Here is a 16,992-nt window from a genome sequence, read left to right as displayed (position 1 = left end):
CGATTACCTGCCTGTGGCGGCGCGGCCCCAGCCGAGGCTTCCCGGAGCGGCTCGGGGAAGGCGGGCTCTGCCTGGGTCCGCCCCGCCGCCCCGGGCAGGTGCGCGCCGCCTTCCCGCCCCGAGCCGCGCCGGGCTGCCGGCGGCGGGACCGGCCCGAGCCACGACAACCGGCCAGGGCCGGGCCCGAGCGGGCAGCGCGAGTTGCCTCGTGTTCGGGTTCCACCGCTCGGCTCCCTGAACAACCCTGCTGGGGAACAACCCCGCGGTGATTTTAAGGTGATCTAGGGCGGTGATCTTAAGCACGATGTTAATTTATTGGGGCTAGCGGCCCTGACGGAGGGGGAAGCGAGGCTGCGGCGGCGGCTCCGGGCTGGTACCGCAGCGCGCCCGCGCGGTGGCACCGCCGGCCCTTCCCCGATGGCTCCTGTGGGAAGCGGAGAAGCGCCACTTTCGCTCCAAACCCTGTGTTAAACAGGCTGTTGCAATGAGACACGACAGCGGGCAGTGATCCTTCAGGCGCTTGGCTACCGAAAGGGTGCTCTCAATGCAGTCGCTAAACGCGACCAAAGACACGGTCAGTGTTTCTCGGCGCTGTCGGATGCACAGTCAGGATACTAAAAGACATGGTTCCCACAGCAACTGTCGCTCATCACTGGTGCACGGAGTGTGGTTCCAGGGATGTGAAATGCTGAGCTTTTTTTCCTACATGTGAAGATGAGTCATGCATCGAAATGGAGCTGTATTCGTATCACTGGAAGGAGCTTAAAGTTCACATGCTTTACAAGTTAAAAATACATTTGTCATTTTACGTAATATAATGGCATCTGGAGTTCTAACAGATAGGAAAATAATTAACAGGGCTAATGAGCCCTTTCTCCAAGGAATAAAAGTAGTTCAACTTAGCAGGATGCAGATCTGCAGTACATCACCATGTGATGTGATGCTACAGCTATTCTGCCTCAGGTTTCCCTTCCAGGCTTTCGGCAGTTCAGCTGCTGGAGGGCCTGCTCCCCCGATTCAGTTCACTTATTCTGGGCTAATCAAATCCCTGAGGAAAACAGCTATTTCCAATCTTTTCAGGTTTAGCTGTCAGCCGTCTTAGTCTGCATCACCTCCCACTGCGGTAGTCTCAGAGAAATGTATATGTAACTGTGAGCTCCCAGCCTGCAAACCTTCAATATCATGGTTCTGCGGTCACCAGCTTGCTCTGATTTTCTTTCCTATGGCTTCTGCCTGTCTTTGCTTTTCTGTTTGTTCTCGATGGTAACTTCCTTCTCTTTGCAACAGGTAACTATTATTCCTCTTCTCTGTACTCAGTCACTGGAGGCCAGACTCTTCAGAAAACTTCTAAATCTCTCCACTCCCTTCTAAATTTTTTATTTTGAAAACCATAGTTGCTCACACCCATCTGTAGCTCCCTTTCTTGGCCCCACTTTGGATCTTTCCATGTAACTCTCACCCAAAAGCTATGGCTGCCCAAAGCAGGCAGGAGTTACACTGACTAACACATTGAAGCTCGTAGAAGGCAATTTATGGCTCTATTCTAAGAAATATTAAATGTTGCAAAAATTCCAAGCAGATGTCTACTTAAGGGATTGCTATTTTCTTTAGTGTGTAAGAAGTAAGAAATTTCATTAAGAAACTATGACTCTAACTATTACAAGAATGAGTTTCTAAAAAAAATAAGCTGTACACAGAAGCTAGGAGGAAAGATGAGGGAATGAGACAGGATGTGTGAAATCAGTTGGTTCTACATGTCTCAGTTATGAGCCATCTCCTGATGAGAAGAGTTAAACTGGGACAATAAAAACCACATTTTACAAGTCAGAGGAGTATCTCACTGGATGAAAAGCTTGTTTGGGTTCACCACCTGATGTTGCCTGGATATGCTCTTGGCAAAGTTCATCATTTTACCAGCAGCCAGTAATAAGTTTAAACAGGGCAAAACACCTAAAAACCCAATGTGAATCATGGTTAATAAGGCCTTACTTCAACTCTCTGCTAATTTCAATTACCATAAACTCCCCAAAAGCCTTTCTAGCATCAGCCCAAGTATCAGGCAGCCTCGCTCTATGCAAGGATGATCCCAAAATAAAAAGCAGCTCCTGAAGCCTCTCTTGGTGCTTGTGGTAGATGAAGCTCCATTAGCATCCTCTGGAGATGCTTATGGAGAATACACTGACAGGTCCACTGCAGTTCCTTGAGCCAGGGGATGTTTTTCATTCAAACAGATGTTTTTATTTATTTATTGATGTTTGCTTTTTGAAGTTTAAAAAAAACCCCAAAACAGTACTATATACTAAGTACTACTGCAGCAGGCTAAGAGCCTGCTACAGCAAAAGTTCTTTCATCTTCACAAAAATTCCTAACAGTGTAAATTAAATATTAATCCTACTTTTACCAGAAGTCCCCGACAGCAACAACATAGAGCAACTTAAATTTCAAAACAGAATTTCGTATAACTCAGCTATACCTGCTTTGTCCCAAAATAAAACACAGCTTACAGGAGAAAACAGCAAATATTAAGGTCCTGTTCTTTAAATAAGCTTAAGGGCAGCAGCCCCTTTCCTCTAACCAGTGCCTTAACCTGGTGAAGCTTTTTATTTTAGCCAGCACACAGATTGGATATGTTCTCCTTGGTTTTATCATGTCTTGGATAGCACGGATACCTGCTTTACAGACAGACAGCACCACTCTGTTTAAACAGAGAAGGTTAATTTTGGCTATTTCACTGGGTATTTTCATTGCCTCTTTGTTGTGCTGTAGCAGTTCAATAACTGGGATCAAAGACATTTCAGACTGTCAAATGTCCCATTTCCTAATAAAAATGAAATGAACTAACTGAGTTTGCTGTCATCTGGAGAGCAAGTAAAGCTGATGTCATCAAATGTTCTCTGAGGGATGGCAGATCTTGAGGAGTGATACCTGAATGGTACAGGGATCTCAGTTTCCTTGTATACAAAAGTGATTTGCTTGGTGGTCAGGCCTTTGATAGCAATGTCTCATGGAATTAGCTGTGATACAGAAATTACCAGCTGAAAACTAGTGACTTGTTTTTCTGAAACTTTGCTTTGTCTGAGTAACAGCTCTCTATTTTTTTCTGCTGTTATGAGAAATCCACACTCAGGGGATGCGTTATATAGATGCGTTATATAGATGTCACCAAAGAGAAAATCCTCTGTGGTGTCAGGTTGAAGTGAGGACATGGCTTTGTCTGGTTGGGCGGTTGCAACAACCTTATTAAATCCCCCAGGAAGTTCTTCAGAAATTGTATCTGTGGTATTAAAAGAAAGAAAGGGCAGCTCTACTGACTAACATTTTGATATGAGGGAGAACAAAAGGATCTTGTAGGATCTTTAGTTTAAACTGTCATGTACCCAGTGGTCTGAAACACAAACTATATGCATGTTTTCTTGCCTGTCTTTTGGCTCTGCTCTGGAGGTGTCTGTCTCAGACTTATCAAAAAGGCATGAAAAAAAAAAAACAATCTCAAAAAGCTCATCAGCAAACAGCCTGGCTCTTTTCTCTCCTGGCTGACACAAAAACAGGTTTATAAAGCTCTTTCATAGGCAATGATCTTTACTGAATCTTTGTTGCTAGAACAACTTCTCTTTTATTCTCAATACCCTCTGTCCTTGTGTCCATGGGATTATAGCATGGTTTCCAGGAGGAATTAAAATTCTGTCTATGAAGCAGCTTCTAGTTAAGGAAACAGAAGTCTCAAGAACACCACTATCACCATCTGGAGAGCCTGTCCTGTACCTGACTTTGCTCCTCAAGATTAATTCCTCCATGTTAGCTCATAGCAGGTATTTTCCTATAGAAATACAGACGAGGATAGAAAAGCTGCTTTTTTATGCCTGGCTTCAGACACCCTATTATAGGTACCTTGTCTTGGTCATTGAGAAGGTTTTGGGAGGCTCCATCAATGTTCCTCCACAGGTTATTGATGGGGGTGTCAGAGAGATACCAGCTGGACATTTCCCTTTCAGCAGACATGAAAAAAAAAAAGATACCTTTTTCTTAAACAGAAGACTCATAAATCAAAAGTATAAAATAAACTTCTAATCTGTCCACAGGAGATGGTGCTTCATTTTATGCTGCAGTGGAGCAGAAGAAATTAATCTCTTTCATTGAAACATCCTGCAACTAATGGGTATGACAGTATTACCTGGGAGTCCTGGGGTGGCCTTCCAGACCACTCAGGAATACAATTTTTGCAACACTCAAATCAAGCAGCAAAACTCCTATCAGATGCCACACTGTATCACCTTCTAGGTCACCATGTGCCACAAACCTCAGGACAATGAATATGCTGATCTCCTTATAATAACCCAAGGTATTTCTTCACAGCTTGAAATAAAACTCATTCCTCTCTGAACATCCCACTTCTCATGGAACCAGCTCAGATATCCCTGTATCCATGGCACAGCTCACCCACACCCTGGAGACTCCTCCATTGTTACTCACAAGGTTGGGAAATCAAAACCACAACATTAAATGCACCACCTGTTGTTGATTACAGGAAGTTGCTGTGTCCTACTCGCATAACGAGCTGGCCCCTCTGATCAAGGAACAGCTGCTTCTTGTTGGTAACGCTGGTCACTCCGTGCGGTTCCTTACACTACGGCTCAGGGTAAGGGCCAGGCAGCAACCAAAGGGGTGACTTACATTCAGTCTTCCAAGTCTTTCAGTCTACTAGTGAAGATAAATCCAGTCCCCAGGCACACAGACTCCTCTCAAGAGTTACCATTTTGGATGTCACTTTTCATTTACACCAACTCTCCAAGATCACAGGAATGTCCAAATGCCCAGCAGAAGTCGTGTAATACCCGCAGTGGGAAGGGACTCTTGCCACTGGTTTTCCCAAGCAGTCATTTAGCAGCAGATGGTGCTGTTGTGTCAGTGAACTTTCCTGAGGGACTTATTGCCTATTTCTGGATTTTATTCCCTGACTTTATTGTGAGCTTTGGGCTTTCTTTGATACCTTTCATAACTAAAGCCTAGCATTCAATGATATCACTCAGCAAGATTTCTTGCTACTGCCTCTGTAATGTCTTTATTATTCAAGACAGTACTCTGGAAATACATTTATATTAATATAATCTTGGTTAAAATAACTGATTTGTGTGAATGCCAGCAATTTATATTGACTGTGCAGGGCCTGGGACACTGGCACATCGGGCACACTGTGGTGTTCCCCTCTTGGGGCATTGCCCTGTGCCCGAGGAGTGCCAATGAGCATAATGTTTATGTCGGGAGATGAAGCACTGCTGAGTGCTCCTGACTTCAAACCAATCAGAGATTTTTTAGATAAAACAGCCCAGGCATTAGCCTGAATATTTTTTTGGGGTGGTCTCCTAAGGAAATTTCCAATGCAAATGCAAGCTCCTTTCACTGATGCCCACACCCATCACTACTTCGAGACAATGCTCATCTCTCCGGGTCCTGCAGGACCGTGAGCAGAAGGGCTCGGGTCCGGTGCCTGCGGCTGGAAAACCAGTGCGGGAGAGCGGGACGGGCACTGGGAGCAGCCGCTGCGGGCACAGCGCAGACCCGCTGGGATGTCTGCGGTGATATCTCCTCTGAACAGCACTGAGCGTGCCTTCCCTGCGCCGGAGACACAAATGGCTGCACAGCCCCAGCACAGAACCTGCACAAAAATCCTCCTTCAGGCGAGGATCACTAGATGGAGCCCAATTCTAAGTGAAAAAACCATGCAGACAGCTCCTCAATGCCGGCGCCGCGCTGCAGCGCTCCTGCCGACGCACCAAGCTGGGATCTCAGCGTCCCCCCCGAGGCTGACGACGAATTAAATACCTTCTGAATGTGCAGGTTCACTGTGGTTTGCTGGAGACAAGAGCTGCTCCCACTCTGTAATCTAGATCTGTTCAAATCCATCGTGCTGCTGCACCACTGACAGAAGGTTTAAACAACCTCGGATTTAGATGTTGAAGGGGCACAGGCACGCAGGTGTCCTCCTCTGCAACCCTGAGCCAGGGCTACAAAAGGCCCTCCGAATGATCGTCTGAGTGTTGTGCTTGCTGTGCACAGGAAAGGTGAGGATTGAAATTCCTCTGCCAGCCCCTCGCCTCCCCTGTGAATTGACACACGTTCAGAGGAAGTGGTGAGCTGAAGTCTGTCAGGCTCAGAAGCAAACTGGTCAAGGAGTGCCTGCAGGATGACATTCCCACCCCTTTGAGATGGCCCTTAGAGTACTTAGATGGACGGATGGTTACTCAAGATACTTAGATGGCCCTCAGGACCTCTCTCTTCACATAGCTGGGTATTATTAGCAGTACTCATTACGGCACTGCCCCTGATTCAGGACAGAAAACGGATGGAAGTGTGCAGGAGGCTGAGCAGCTGCCAAATGAAACTGTAGGGAGTGAAAGCCTGAGTCAGGAGCCGAACATAGCCTGCCTGCTCTCAGACTCATTCCCATGAGAGGAACACCCTTCTAACCTCACCCTTACCAGCATCCTGCCTTCCCCTCTGCTCCCGGCCCCATCCACTTCTGAATGTTCTGAATGGCACAATGGTTACTAATATTTTTAAGTATTTGACCTACTCCAACAGAGATGGCAGACAGACCACTCTCATTCCCTCTTATCTCTAATCGGGAAGAAGTGGCAACTCATGGCAGGAAAAGACAAAAGCAACCAAGCTTTTGTTATAAAGTGTTCAAAAATAAAAGGTTCAATAACCCTAAAAGAAACCGAAATATTTCCTCGTGGGTTGCCAGATTTTAACTCGACAATGTTCTATAAATGCAGGACAAAACGGTGGTGATGTAGCCTTTTCCAGGAGACTGCTGAGCTGATAACTGATTCACAGGAGGCACCCAGGTGACCAAGACAACCCTTATAAGACAACCTATGCAGCGTGACAACCACACATTCGCTGCCCAGAGCAGCAGACCCTGCAGCACATCCTCCTCCTACTCCCCAGGTTTCACTGGAAATTGTCCCCAGTCCCCGTTTACCCCTCCAGCCCCAGGGCCTCGCCCCTCCCCGAGCACCCGCTGCGAGAGGCGCTGCCAGCTCGGGGAGGATGCCGAACAGCCGCGGAGGGGAGGCATGAAACGACACCGCAAAACGACAAATGCTTAAAAGCAAACGGAAGGAGAGTGGCATACGACTGCGGGAAAATCAAAGGGAGCCGTGCACAAGGGCGGGCAGGAGGCGGCGGGCGCGGCCGGCCCCGCCCCGGGCGGGCCCCGCGCATGCGGCGGCGGCGCCCATTGGCAGCGCCGGCCCCGCGTTCCTGGAAAGTTCTTGGAAATGGATCAAAGGCGTTTCCGCGAACACGCGCGGCGGCGGCTCCGCACGGCTCCGCTCCCTCCCTCCCTCCCCTGCCTGCCCACCCACCCGCCGGGAGGGCTCCGCTCCCCTCCCTCCCCCGGCCATGGCAGCATGGACGCGGCTGTGCTGGACACAGCTATTTATACCTTCTCTCTTTTTTTTTTTTCCCCCTCCTCCCCTCGTGGCTGATATAGGAAGAGTGATGCGAACACAATACGATTCCAGGAATTCCTCACTTCCTGGAACAGATTAAAAGGGACACACAAAAGATTACTAAGGAGGTTTGCCTTTTTTTTTTTTTTTTTTTTTTTTTTTTTCCTCCGTCCACGGAGCTTCATTTCTCCGGAGCCAGCGCTGAGACAGGTCGCTGCTCCGGCTGTTCCCGCAGCACTCGGGGAGATCTTATTTATTGGTACCTATTTATTATTATTTCGGAGTGCTCTAAAGGAAGATCAGTTCCTCTTTAAATATATATAATTTCCTTTTTCTCTGGTTATTTTTTAAACTATTTTTTGTTGCTGTTTTCTGAAAAGCAGAACAAGAATACATTATTTTTTCTAAAGCACTGAGATTGCACGCATTTTCTTGGCCAAAGTTGCTGAAGTCTTTGTCGGACAGCTTGTCTTCTGCTTGGCTTTTCCTGTGTCTGAAACAACCTGCCGAAGGGGTTTGCTGGGACTCGCCACCCTTCTCTCACCGTGAACCCCAACTGAGGCTGAACTCACTGCTTCGGGGAAGCAAAGAAGGCAAGAAGAGAAGAAATAATTTCTCACCTTCTTGAAGACTTAATGCTTTTCCCTTGGTCCGGGAGTGACATGATCCTCTGTGTTCAGGGGTAAGATACTTTGCAGCCTTCTGTGAAAAGCTGTGCTTTGATAATTGTAATTAGGAAGGTTCTCTGTGACAGTTTTTCAGCTCCTGTGTATTACCGTGTGCGACTGTAATGGAATGGGAATGACTTTGGCCAGCCAAGTGCTGAGTTCTGTGTGTCTGTCCTGTGTGCCTGTGATCTAGATTCCAAGGCCAAAATCATGGAACCATAAGGTATTCCTGATTTCCATGCTTTCTAGCTCTGAAAAACTACACGGTATTCAAAGTGTTTGGGAGAGTAAGAATAACTTGGAGCGTGTTGTTCAGTGTGGTGGACACAGCACCAGTGCAGATACCAATCCAAGACCATAGGTGTTTTCTAAATTTCTTTTGGAATCAAACTGCTTACAGGGAAAAACTTCCCTGGAGTTTAGGTGGTTTGGTCTTTTTGTTTAAGGAAGTATTTATGCTAAATTAATGTCAGTTTTGTGTAAGTTTAAGTGTATCTGTATATACACACAGCTTTCTGTAGAGTGAGAGGCACAAGGGGCACATGGATAGTTCCACATCTGCCTTCAGGAGAACAGGTGACATCCAAATGCATTCTCTGGTATCAGCACTGATGTATTGGCACTTCAGTGTCCCTGTGACCAGCTTAGTTTATCAGCTGAGGAATACCTGTCTTCCTTGTCTGCCTACAGTGACTGAACCACGGGGGTTTTTCTGCCATTTCCCCCCCAGAAATCTGTTCCACAGACAAGGAGAGTTTGTGTTTACTTTCCTACTATTATGAGGTGTTTGTTTTCACTCTTATTTTCAGTCTGCAGCTGCAGTTCCTATAGCCATGGCAAAGGGAATTCAGTTTTCAGCTTGGCCTTTGGGAAACCCTTATCTGAAGCTTTTCTTCAGGGTCAGCATACCAAAGCTACAGCTTCCCTTACCCACCAAGAACTTACTTGGTGAAGCCAGATGCGTAGATGTTTTCCTTTTAATGTCTATTTTGAAGGCCATTTATTGATCTATTTTTATTATCCTCTAGGATTTCTTATATCCTGGACTCCATACTTTCCATCCTATTCAGACCAAGCTCCCACTGGAGTGTTGGGCTGTGGCTGATGGAAGGGAGAGCAACTCTACACTGTTTCTTGTAGTGTTTATACTGTGTTATAAAGTTTAGCTGATCAGCACAATAACTACAAAGCCAGCACTAAATGGTATCAGACATATCTGATTCTCCTGAATTTTCTTGCTGTTCCAAGGCTTTCTGAAACACTAACTGCCAAAGCATAGGGAAGTTCATTGGCTGTTTCTCTGGAGAGTGCACCCAGACTCTGAGCTAGACATGCCAAATTTTATATGGTTGTTTTCTTCCTCCTCACAGCTGTTGTATGAACATTTTGCTCTATTCAGTCCTGATTCTCCACGTCTTTCCTCTGCTTTCTCTCTTACAAGCACTATTTGCAAATCCTTTCTTTGCCCCCACCAAAGGGCTGACTTTTTCATGTCAGCAAACCTTTTTCAACCTGTCCTTATCCCAGCACACTCTTCTTAACTCTCTTGCAAATGTTCTTGCATTAAAAGTTGTAGCCTGCCATTACTTGCTGATCCCTATGCTCTCCCATTCCTGTGCTTGGAGCTGCTCTGTTTGCTCCCAGCAGCAGCTCTCCTTCCTTCAGCCTACGTACGAAGTTGTTTTGGACACCAGCGCCTCCCAGTCTGTTGAAATTTCTAATCCTTCTCCTCTCTTCCGCCATGTTCCTTTGAGCCCACAGCCACACTGGGAGATTTTGTAGGGGCATAAGGGCGGTGGATAGAAGGAAACGTGTGAGCCTGGCCTTTCTCTGGCTGCAGTGGAGGGATCCCCACAGTACCCGCATGGGGTCTGGGCTCCTCCAGCCTCCCAGGGAGCTAAGCGTAAGGCAGCAGAGCACAAGTAGAGTGAGAGAACTCATCTCAAGCACATGGGCTCTGTAAAAGAAATCCACTGACAAATTCACACAATTGGTGTGGTTTTTGGAGGACCAAACTATGAACTGGTACAGCCCTTGAAATAAGCAACTTTCCTCCCGATTCATGGCAGACATTTCCCTGTGTAGCATTGTATCTCTCTCTTCCTTCCCCGCCTCTCAGGCAATTCCTGATTCCCTCTCTCAAGTTGGTATATAAAAAGAAAAGAAGTTGCACACTATTAAAAGTTTTTCTTATGTTCCAGACCTTTCTGGAAGGGTTGGCCAGAAAAATTTTCCAGGAGAAAAGTTCAGAGAGATTTGGCACTTGGACTGCAGTATTCAAGTCCTGGCGAGTGAATGGTGCGGGACTGATTTTCTTTAGTATCAGTCACAGTCATTTTCAGCTTAGGAAACAGTTGGTATGAGAGACACTCCTGTGCCAGCAGGCCCAGGACACCCTCCCTGCACAGCACCAATTGGTAATTAGGTTCAGCACAGGCAAGGATCAGAATCACAGAACATTCTGAGTTAAAGGAGACTCACATGGATGATCAAGCCCAACTCTGAATGACCCATATAGGGATCAAATCCATGACCTTGGTGTTATTTGCACCATGCTCCAAGCAGCTGATCAGCTTATGGTCCTCCTGCGCAAAAAGGGGGGTAATGGAGAATTGGGAATCTCCTTTCCCCAAGGAGACAGGTAGCTAGGCATTTGTGAAGACCACAACATTAAGAGGGAGACATCCAAATATCTTGAAAAATGGAGCCCTCCACACCTATAAATGTATCTCCAGGAGGATTTAAAAGAGAACTCAGAGCTTTCCCAACAATGATCTCCAGGTATAAAAATATATCCAGATGTACAAAAGCCGCTGAAAATGCAGGTCCTGCAACCAAAGGTCCCTGGTGAGGACAAGGGCCAGCAATCATTTTTATTCAGCGTGGCTTCTTACCCATTAATAGAAATTAAGAAACATCGATTAGATACCATGAAAGCCAAGCAGGTATCCTTCTTCTGAAATGTGATTTGACACATAGAAAGAATGTTCTTTCTTAAATACCAACAGAATAGCAGGGGTTTGCTATGTATTGCAAGAGCAAGAGTGTCTCTCTGTAGATTTAAATTTACCTTACTCCAAACCTCCATGGTTTGTTTAGAAATGGAGAGATGTGGAACTGGTCATGGTTCTCACAAGGTGTGAAGGTGCTTCCAGGTTCTCTCTAATATACTTTCTTTCCTCATCTCTTCTTCTTGTTCTCTGTCCCATACTTGAGTCTCAGCAGTTTGAGGTGGTGGAGTGCAGCTATGATCAGGTGCAGAGCAGTTTACAGCACATTTATTTATGTACCTGAAGTGTCCCTGTTCACACAGAGCACATGGAAGGAGGATAATCCAAAGGAAAGCACTTAGGACTTCAGAGTCTTTCTGCTTTTCAATTATGTGGGGAGGTGGCTCTACCCTGTGCCATCACTGTCAGCTCCAGTGGTGCTGTGGCAGTGTCACGCTGAGGACCGAGTGTGTTTCTCTCAGCCATCTTTAGAGTGTCTGAAAGACTGGTGTTTTGGGGATGGTGGGGGGATGTAACACAGGACATGCAGCAGGATGAGGGATACAGAGGCAAAGAGCTTACACACACTGGGACAGAAACTAATTTTTGCTCAGGGGCTTGCCTGGGAATGAAGACTTTCCTGGCCTCTGACATCCATCCTCTCCTAGAGATCGGCTTTCCTTTAGAAATCCCTGTGCTGCTCAGGAGGAGCACCTATGAGAGCTCAAGGCTCTGTGAAAATGCATTTAGATGCTGAATAGCTACACCACTTAGGCCACAGGGGAATACAGGTTCTAGCAGCCTGGCCATGGCAGAGCCTCCTCCTGCAGTCCTGCAGGGTTTACGGCCACACTGACTCCTCCATCAAGCTGCTGAACAGTGGGGTGGGTGTAGTGCACAGGCTTGGCTAAAACAAGAATTCCCATTGTCCTCCTACATGATCAGCTCACTCTGAGTTCTGACAGATTCATTTAGGATCAGGTCATCCTTGAGCAGAAAGTGGGTAGGACAAAACCCAAGCTATTCCCAATTCTGCTTCTAATTATATTGCAGTAAATGACAATCTCACTGGCAGAAACAGAAATGCTCCAACATCGTACTCATGTAACTGAAGCCGTGATGCTCATAAACCTTACTGCCCCTGAAACTACATATTAAAAAGCAACATCTAAAAATTTCAGGTTCAAAATCATCCTAAATCACAAGACCGACCCTATTCTATAAGGCCAAAGAGGCAAACTCACTGTCCCTGTTTCTAAGGGCTCATCTTTCGCTGTGTTCCTTCCTCCTCCCTTGCCTCTCTCAGAAACAATGGTGCTGAGGATCTGTTTGTAGAACATAACATGTTGTACAATGTAGCATGCACTGAACAGACCCTGCAACTGATGTCAAGGAATAGCAGAGTGTGCCTTTCATTTCAGACCTCATCCTTTGCTGGCGGAGGAAAAGATCAGGAGACTGTCACTCAGGGGCATTGAGGAATTGTCAGAGCCCATCATGCAGCCTCTCCCAGTTATGGCCTTCCAGGAGGAGTCTGCACCTGCCCTTGCAGCTCCAGTTCCAGACAGCAACCCACCTCAGACACGGGACCCTGAAGAAGACCTTCTCTGCATTGCAAAAACCTTCTCCTACCTGCGAGAATCTGGTAAGACACAATTTCAAAGTCACAGGGTCAGAAGGGTGCAGGGACCCAACGCCACAATCTGAGCACCAGGAAGAATCTCCTGATCCAAAGTCAGACAGGAACCTGGTTCTGTCACAGCCATGACTGGCTCCTGTGCACACACCAAGTGTGTCTGTAGTCTCTACAAACTTACATAATGAACTAATTTATTGCTTTATCTTTTGTAACTGAACTGGGAGAAAGAATTGCAAAAAGCAAATTGCCTTTTCTCTGTAAACTGCAGCTGCTGCAGCAGCCTCATCCCGAGCCCTAGCACAGCAATCGAAAGCATAGGCAGGAAACCTTTAGAACTTGGTCTTAATTTATGAAGGTCTTGCCAGCTCTGGCTCTGGTTGCCTCCCAGGCCTTTAATGTGATTTGTCTTCAAGGCTTCCCTAAATGTACCGCCAGCCCTAGAATACGTTCTTTCCCTAACAAATTCTTTCTCGGATGTTCTTCCAGGCTGGTATTGGGGTTCCATCACTGCCAGTGAGGCCAAGCAGCATCTGCAAAAGATGCCTGAGGGCACCTTCCTGGTGCGGGACAGCACCCACCCCAGCTACCTGTTCACCCTGTCCGTCAAGACCAACCGAGGGCCCACCAACGTGCGCATCGAGTACACCGACAGCAAGTTCCGCCTGGACTCCAACTACCTGTCCAAACCTCGCATCCTGGCCTTCCCAGACGTGGTCAGCCTTATCCAGCACTACGTCTTGTCCTGCACAACAGAAAGCAAGACCGAGGCTCCTTACCCGCCTCCGTCTCCTCTACCTCCCCTGCAGAAAGAGCTGGCAGCAGCTGCAGTACACTTGAAGCTCATCCGGCCGCTGGGCCGCAAGGACAGCATTCCCAGCCTGCAGCACCTGTGCCGGCTGCGCATCAACAAGTGCACGGCCAGCGTGGAGCAGCTGCCCCTGCCCCGGCGGATGGGGGAATACCTGAAGCAATATCCCTTCCAGCTCTGAAGCTGCTGCTGTTCCCTTCTCTCTTGCACCAAGGAGAGACACAACCACGAACTTTGTATCTCCGTCCCGCTAAAGGCGGGCACAGCAAAGACCTGATGATCAGCAGGGACTGCATCCATCTTTCCTCTCCCCTTCTCTTCACCTCCATTCCAGCCCCAGGGAGGAGTGGGTTGTTTCAGTGAGCAGCGGGGCACCAGCTGAGCTCTGACCCTCGGGCCGTGCCGGCAGTGGCTGGGAGAAGCTCTGTGGGCATGGCCACACTACTTGAATGTCAGAGTTGCTGTGACATCGGACATGTTAACGTTGTTATTTTTGCTATTTATTTCCATGGCAGTTTCTCTCCTCATGGTATTTTTAAAGCACCTTTTACTTTATTGTTTTTTTGTTTCTTTTGTGGAATTAGAGATAGCATAAAGGCTTCCAGCCAACTGGCAGCTGAATCTCTGTGGGAATTTGGATTTGGATTCACATCCAAACAGCTTCTGTTTGAGCCTGTCCCTTTGACAGCTTACAGAAGTCCACATCCAAGCTCTCCTAGGCTTCTGGGGTATGTGAGACTCAGATGACTGTATCCAGACCCACCTCTACAGAGGTAAAGACTATTTGTTTTTTCTTCCTTAGCTACAGAGGGTATCACAACCTCAGAGCACAGTGGGAGCTTCCAGAGATTTGCTGCATCACACGTGGACAGGAGACTTCTTTGAGGAAGCCCTTCTTTCTTGAGAGCTCTAAGCGGAGATCTGGATAGGGAGGTTGGGCCAGGGAGCACTCATCCCATTTTTTTCCATCTTCTCCATTTCCAAAGGAAGTTTGTGACAAAACATTTCAAAACAAGTAATTAGGAACCAAATGTTGTCATATGCAGGCAGAAGGATTTAATTTCAGAGCACCCTGTGTTTGGCTTGTGTTTTTAAAGTGCTGTTCCCTGACCTTGCCCTTGCCTGAGACACAGGACAAGATCAGGGTCTCCTTGAGCAGGGCCTCAGAGACAGCTTTGCTGGGCTGCACCAGCCACACGCACAGCTTCAGGATCTTTATTTATTTATTTCTGGGGTAACACTTAGAGGCACCTCAGCCCACAGAGCTGTCCTTGCTCCCACGATGCCAGACTGCTGCATGCTCTGCTCCTGCCAGCATTAGCTGCTGGCCACGCAGCTTCTGCCAGCTCCAGGCTGAAGCACACACTGGAAACCACAATCCAATGTTTCTGTTTGCCAGGGTCCAGACCTCTCCTCCCCCCTGCTCTGACTTGCATGTTTTTTGTTCATAATTAGGCTTTTGGCTCTGGGTTTCCTTCTCACACCCCATCCCTTTCACCCCCTGCAGATGAGGCACAATGGCTTTTCCCCTGCTCTTTTACACACAGGAGGGACAGACAGCAGATGGGATCTGCCCCAAACCAGCACAGACAAGTTGCCCCTTCCTGTTCATTTGCTGAATCTCATCATCATCTTCCCAGCCTTGCCATCAAGTGAGAGTAGAGAGGGAACAGACAGGTCTACAGAAATTACCATGTGGCTTATTTTGCCCCTAAGAGCCCCTGACTTGTTCTAGCATGAACAAACATGAAGGATTCCTTGTTCATCCCTCCCTGGGACTCTCTCTAAGGCTCTGTAAATCAGAATGGACAAACCTCCAGCTATAGCTGAGTGTTGGAAAAGAAGATGGAAAAAGATGGGATGGTGACCCAGGAGACAAGCTCAAAAAATGGGTGAGTTTCTTCCACCCTATTTTAAAGCTGCCAAAAGGGACAAGATGGCCTGATGTGCTTAGTCAGTGTCCTTTTTTTTTCTCTCCACATTTATACAAGTTTGTGCTGTTGCAAGCTTTGTTTTTGATACTTTGATGATTGACAGTGTGCATGTGTGATGTCAAGTTTGCTTTTTGGTATATCCTTCCCCCTTCCCCTCTATGGCAGCAACCATGGAAAGGTATTGAATGAGAATGAGAATTTAGAACGCAAAAAAGAAAAATTTAAAAAAATAATATACATGATAAACCACTGAAAAGGCTTCCTTTTTTCCAAACACCTGTATCTGCCTGAGGACACTGGGAACAAGGAAACCATGGCTCTCCAAGGAGCAGCAGTGATCTCAGGAAGCCCACACAGCTCAGCCCCAGGCCTGGTAACTACAGCTTGGGAAAAATCAGTTGGAGAAGTGTACAGCATGAAAGGGCAGGTTGTTCAGCTCTCTGAAACTTGCCTTTTACTTCATCTGTTCTATGTTGGGGGTATGGGAAGGTCAAGCTGTGGGGTTTGACTCACTGCCCCAAGAGAGCCCAGGAGCTCCTGGCTGACCCCAAACTGAAGGCTGTGAGCTCCCACGGGCAGGGACCAGCTCTGTTCTGTGTTTGTTCTGCATTTAGCACAGTAGGGATCTCTAGGTGCTACTGCAATACAACAAATAAACAATACAGTTACTCCAAAAAGTCAGTTTCTTCTATCTTGAGACAGTTTGTTAAAAATCATTTGACTCTGGATTTTAAATAAACATTTTAAATATACTTTAAAGCCACTCAATGTAAAAGTCTTTGGTAAAATCCAAATGGATTAATTCATTTTCTGCTTAGAGAATTCCTCCCCAAGAACACAGGGCAATCGCTTGACCATTTTTTTCAAACAAGACAAAAAGCCTTTTAATAAAAAAAAAAAAAAGGCCCTTTAGACACCTGGGAAAATAAACACCAAAATCCTCAGTGTGGGCCTGGTTCCTACTTCACACAGATGAGCAGCAGCAGATCCCAAGTCCCAAGTTAATAAGGACTGAAGGCACATTTTTAAATTATGTGGGAGAGCACAGGAATGATTCTTGCATTGTTTCTGTGGGCCATAGAAAACCAGTACAATGCAGGGGAAAGAAGGCAGAATATAAATAGGCAGATGATGCTTTGGATGGGAGATCCAGGGCAGATCCATTTTCCCCTTTTCTGGGGCCATTGGGCTGCAGTGTCCCTGTACCTGTGGTCTGACCCTACAGCCTTTCACATCACCTTAGACACCAGACTGCAGATGTGGATCTGCCCTATAATGTCAGGGAGACAGAGGACACCCCATGTGTCCAGCTGCTGAAACACAGGGAGCACACTGAGGCAATGCCACTCCTGGGAGGTGACTCCACATGGTCCCTCTGTGCTCCTCTCCCAGGAGAGATGCCCAAGAGATGTCCCCCCATCCTGCCCAAAGCAAACATCATGTGCCCCCAACCACTGCAAAATGGAAAACACGCTCAGAAAAAAAAGAACACCAAC

The 16,992-nt window shown here is 46.9% G+C and overlaps 2 protein-coding genes across 4 annotated transcripts in view; one reads left to right on the top strand and one right to left on the bottom strand.

Annotated features, from left to right (window-relative positions):
- The window catches only part of MAPKAPK3 (MAPK activated protein kinase 3), a 115,973-nt gene that overhangs the window by 47,162 nt on the left and 51,819 nt on the right, over positions 1–16,992 (bottom strand). The window contains exon 1 of one of the 3 annotated variants that reach the window (XM_021529150.3): positions 8–7,197. The exons of 1 other annotated variant lie outside the window; for it this stretch is intronic. The gene's annotated coding sequence lies outside the window, so the exon portion shown is untranslated. Of the gene's footprint in view, positions 1–7; positions 7,198–16,992 lie in introns of those variants that run through there. One more of the 3 variants, XM_077786078.2, reaches the window with a different exon arrangement.
- CISH (cytokine inducible SH2 containing protein) lies at positions 7,593–16,259 on the top strand. Its single transcript, XM_021529151.3, has 3 exons — positions 7,593–8,139; positions 12,537–12,760; positions 13,241–16,259. The coding sequence occupies exons 1-3, from the start codon at positions 8,093–8,095 to the stop codon at positions 13,741–13,743; spliced, it is 774 nt and encodes a 257-aa protein (XP_021384826.1). The 5' UTR covers positions 7,593–8,092; the 3' UTR covers positions 13,744–16,259.

Source organism: Lonchura striata, chromosome 12, assembly GCF_050655825.1.
Source record: "Lonchura striata isolate lonStrDom1 chromosome 12, ASM5065582v1, whole genome shotgun sequence".
Taxonomy (NCBI): domain Eukaryota; kingdom Metazoa; phylum Chordata; class Aves; order Passeriformes; family Estrildidae; genus Lonchura; species Lonchura striata.
Note: the sequence above shows the minus strand (reverse complement) of the source record. Positions and strands in the feature narration are given on the sequence as shown.